At 39.8% G+C, this 3,845-nt stretch overlaps 1 protein-coding gene across 1 annotated transcript; it reads left to right on the forward strand.

Annotated features, from left to right (window-relative positions):
• Nucleotides 1-975, forward strand: LOC308350783 (olfactory receptor 4C45-like; the record flags this gene model as incomplete). Its single annotated transcript, XM_080816273.1, has 1 exon — nt 1-975. The coding sequence occupies one exon, from the start codon at nt 1-3 to the stop codon at nt 973-975; it is 975 nt and encodes a 324-aa protein (XP_080672399.1).
• Nucleotides 976-3,845: the final 2,870 nt, after the last annotated feature.

Below are 3,845 nucleotides of genomic sequence, written 5' to 3' on the forward strand. Positions count from 1 at the left end.
ATGGACCATAGGCTCATAACTCAAGCTGACTCCATGGGAAGGACGAGCAATGTAACAGAATTCATTCTGCTGGGCCTGACCCAGAATCCAGAACTGCAGAAATTCCTATTTGCTGTGCTTTTAATCACCTACTTGATCACACTGGCAGGTAATCTCCTCATCTCCATCACCATCTTCATCAGCCCAGCTCTGGGATCTCCCATGTACTTTTTTCTGTCCTATTTATCCATTATAGATGGTTTCTATTCTTCATCCATTGCACCCAAAATGATCTTTGACTTGCTCTCTGATAAGGACACCATATCCTTCAATGGCTGTATGACTCAGCTCTTTGCTGAACATTTCTTTGCAGGAGCTGAGATCATCTTATTATTTGCCATGGCCTATGACCGCTATGTAGCCATCTGTAAGCCCTTGCATTACATGACCATCATGAGCCGATTTGTATGTGCTTTCTTGGTGGGAATGGCTGTGCTTTTAGGCTTTATTCATGGAGGGATCCAGGTTCTGTTCATGGTCCAGTTACCATTCTGTGGCCCCAATGTTATTGACCATTTTATGTGTGATTTAATACCTCTCCTGGAACTAGCCTGTACAGATACTCACACTTTGGGGCCCCTGATTGCTGCCAACAGTGGGTCACTATGTCTGCTCATTTTTTCTATGCTGGTTGCTTCTTACATTGTCATCCTACGCTCCCTGAGGACTAAAAGCTCTGAAGGGCGTCGCAAAGCCCTGTCTACCTGTGCTTCTCATGTCACTGTTGTCATCTTATTCTTTGTACCTTGTTCATTCCTGTACCTGAGACCCATGACCTCCTTTCCCGCTGACAAAGCTGTGACTGTGTTTTGTACCCTAGTTACTCCCATGTTGAACCCATTAATCTACACCTTCAGAAATGCAGAAGTGAAAAATGTCATGAAGAAGCTCTGGGGGCAAATAATGAAAATTGGTGATAATGAATCTTGGGATTAGAGTATTTACATAAACATATCTAGTGAAAATTTAGAAAGATTTATTCCCCTTCTTACTTGATTAAATGTTGGACAGTCAATTTTCCTGTTTGGATAGCTTTTCTTCAGGATCATATATTTTGTAGACAGCGTCAACATATCCATCCAGGAACAGTAGGCACAGTGCCTAGAGCCCACAATAATTCTAGGATCCCTTGAAATGCTTAATTTCTTTTAAAATAAGAAGAAAAAAATGAATATAATCCAAATCCAGGCTGGGGTATGTCATCGTTATATCAATGCATTCATAAAATATGATCTTTAATAATTTTCATGGAGGAGGACTCATGAGGACAAAGTAGCAAGGGGCCACAGAAGTCATAAGGTTGCCCTGATTGTTGGTATGAAATGGTTCTGCAGCAGTATTTTCAATACTCTCTACACCCTGCACTACAGCTAGAAGGAAGTTTTATTTTATGAGGAAAAGTTCTATATATGCAATAATATATAGAAAGCCAGTGAGTCTTCAAGAAGTACTTCCATCCAAATATACTTTTTCTTATCTTCCTGAATTTGAGAGGTTAATAAATATTCCTGCACCACAGCAATAAAGAATGCTTTACTTCTTGCAGTTCCGATAAGAGAACACTTAGACACAAAGGTACATTTAAAAACTTACATCACCACCATTCCCTGCAGTATACAATTGTCTACAGAAGAATTAGAGGCAGAATTGGCTGATGCAAAAGAAATATAACTGATCAAGTTTGTAGAGTTAAGGCAGAAAATAACTGTATGTTAAAGTTGTGTTTTAAATGGAATATTACTCAGCCATCAGAAAGGACGAATACCCAACTTTGGCATCAACATGGATGGAACTGGAAGAGATTATGTTGAGTGAAATAAGTCAAGCAGAGAAAGCCAATTATCACATGGTTTCACTTACTTATGGAGGATAAGGAATAACATGGAGGATATCAGGTTAAGGAAAGGAAAAGTGAAGGGGGGAGCCAGAGGGGGAGACCAACCATGACAGACTGTGGACTCCAAGAAACAAACTGAGGGTTTTAGAGGGGTGGAGAACTGGGGGGATGGGTGAGCCTGGTAGTGGGTATCTAGGAGAGCATATATTGCATGGAGCATTGGGTGTTATATATAAACAACCAATCTTAAGCAATACATCAAAAGCTAATGATGTATTGTATGGCAACTAATATAATAAAATAAATAAATAAATAAATAAGTTGCATTTTAGACATGGACAAAGGAAGAGTCTGAACAGCTGGGACAGGAAATTATAAGTGACATAGGAATAAGTCTGTGTCACAAAACTGAACAACAATGACCACAGATCTGGATTACAGAAAATAATTCATAACATTTGTATAAGGAAATTCAAGGATAATTAAGAAATAGATGCTTTGAAGTCAGAGATTAAAAGCTTTGGATCAACCAGATTTGATTACTCATCTTGTCTCCTGCATTAATTACCTTTGTCAATGTAACCATTGTGCTTCATTTCTCTACTGATTTTTTCAACCTGTAAAATGGAAATAGCATTGCATACTCTCAGGTTGTAAAAATTAAACAATTTAGATTGAAAAAAATGAATCAGCTAAAAACTAGTGATATTGCTCAGATATGGTTACTGCTTTCAGAGATGTCACCAGCACAGAAAGTAAGCCAGGGTCAATGGTTGCTGACAAGAGGAGCCCAAGAACACCACTACCAACCATCATTCACTAACCATGATCACAGGAAAACCAAACATCTATGCCAGCCTCACTGTACTTCAAATGTCATAAAAGGCATCTGTATATTAGTAGGAACTACATAGCAGTGAGTTTTCTCATCAAGGAATCTAATGGGAACTGTGAGCGGATCTCTGGACACTAAAAGCCAGCCCCCCACCAACTCCCTAGTCTAGGACACAAATGCCCTTAAACATCTCTGCAATAACCAAGGGGGAGCTGGCTGGAGCAGCCGTGACATGTCTGAGCAGAACTTATTTCAAAACCTCTCCCTGATGATGGATCTCCTTCTGCTGCTCTGGGAGAAGGAGAAGGGAAAGCCCAGTGCCAGAAACCAACAGACCTATCTCTGCACAGAGCTTGGGACTCCTGAGGAAGAGCTCAGAAACTTGTCTTCAGAGGGTGATTTCACAACCAGGGATTGAATGTCATGTGATGCTGACATTTCTCATGTTCTCAGGACTATAGATCAGGTTAGATCTAACTGTACATGAAGGCCTTTTAAAAATATATGTTGTCCTGGGTCCCTGGGTGGCTCAGTTGGTTAAGCGACTGACTTCGGCTCAGGTCATGATCCTGGAATCCCTGGATCGAGTCCCGCATCGGGCTGCCTGCTTGGTGGGGAATCTGCTTCTCCCTCTGACCCTTTCCCTTCTCATACATATGTTGTCCCAGAACAAGCAAACAAACTCAAGTAAGAGAACAAAGTGGTGGTTACCAGGGGTGGATGCCAGAGGTGGTTGTGGGGAGAAGAGTGAAATAGGTAAAGGAGATTAAAAGGTACAAACTTCACTATAAAATAAATACGTCAAAGAGTTAAAAAGTATAGCATAAGGAATATAATCAATAATATTGTAATACTGTTGTATGGTGACAGATGGGTGGCTATACTTACCTTGGTGAGCACTGAAAGTATAGAACTGTCAAATCCCTACATGGTACAGGTCAACCTTGATAACATTTTACATCAGTTACACTTCAATATTAAATTCCTTTTTTTCTTTTTTGCTAAGTGGCTTATTGTTCACTTTTTTAAAAAATTTTATTATTATTCTGTTTTGTTAGTCACCATACAGTACTTCATTAGTTTTTGATGTAGTGTCCCATGATCCACTGTTTGCATGTAACACCGAGTACTCCA

Source organism: Martes martes, assembly GCF_963455335.1.
Source record: "Martes martes genome assembly, chromosome: 10".
NCBI classification, from domain to species: Eukaryota; Metazoa; Chordata; class Mammalia; order Carnivora; family Mustelidae; genus Martes; species Martes martes.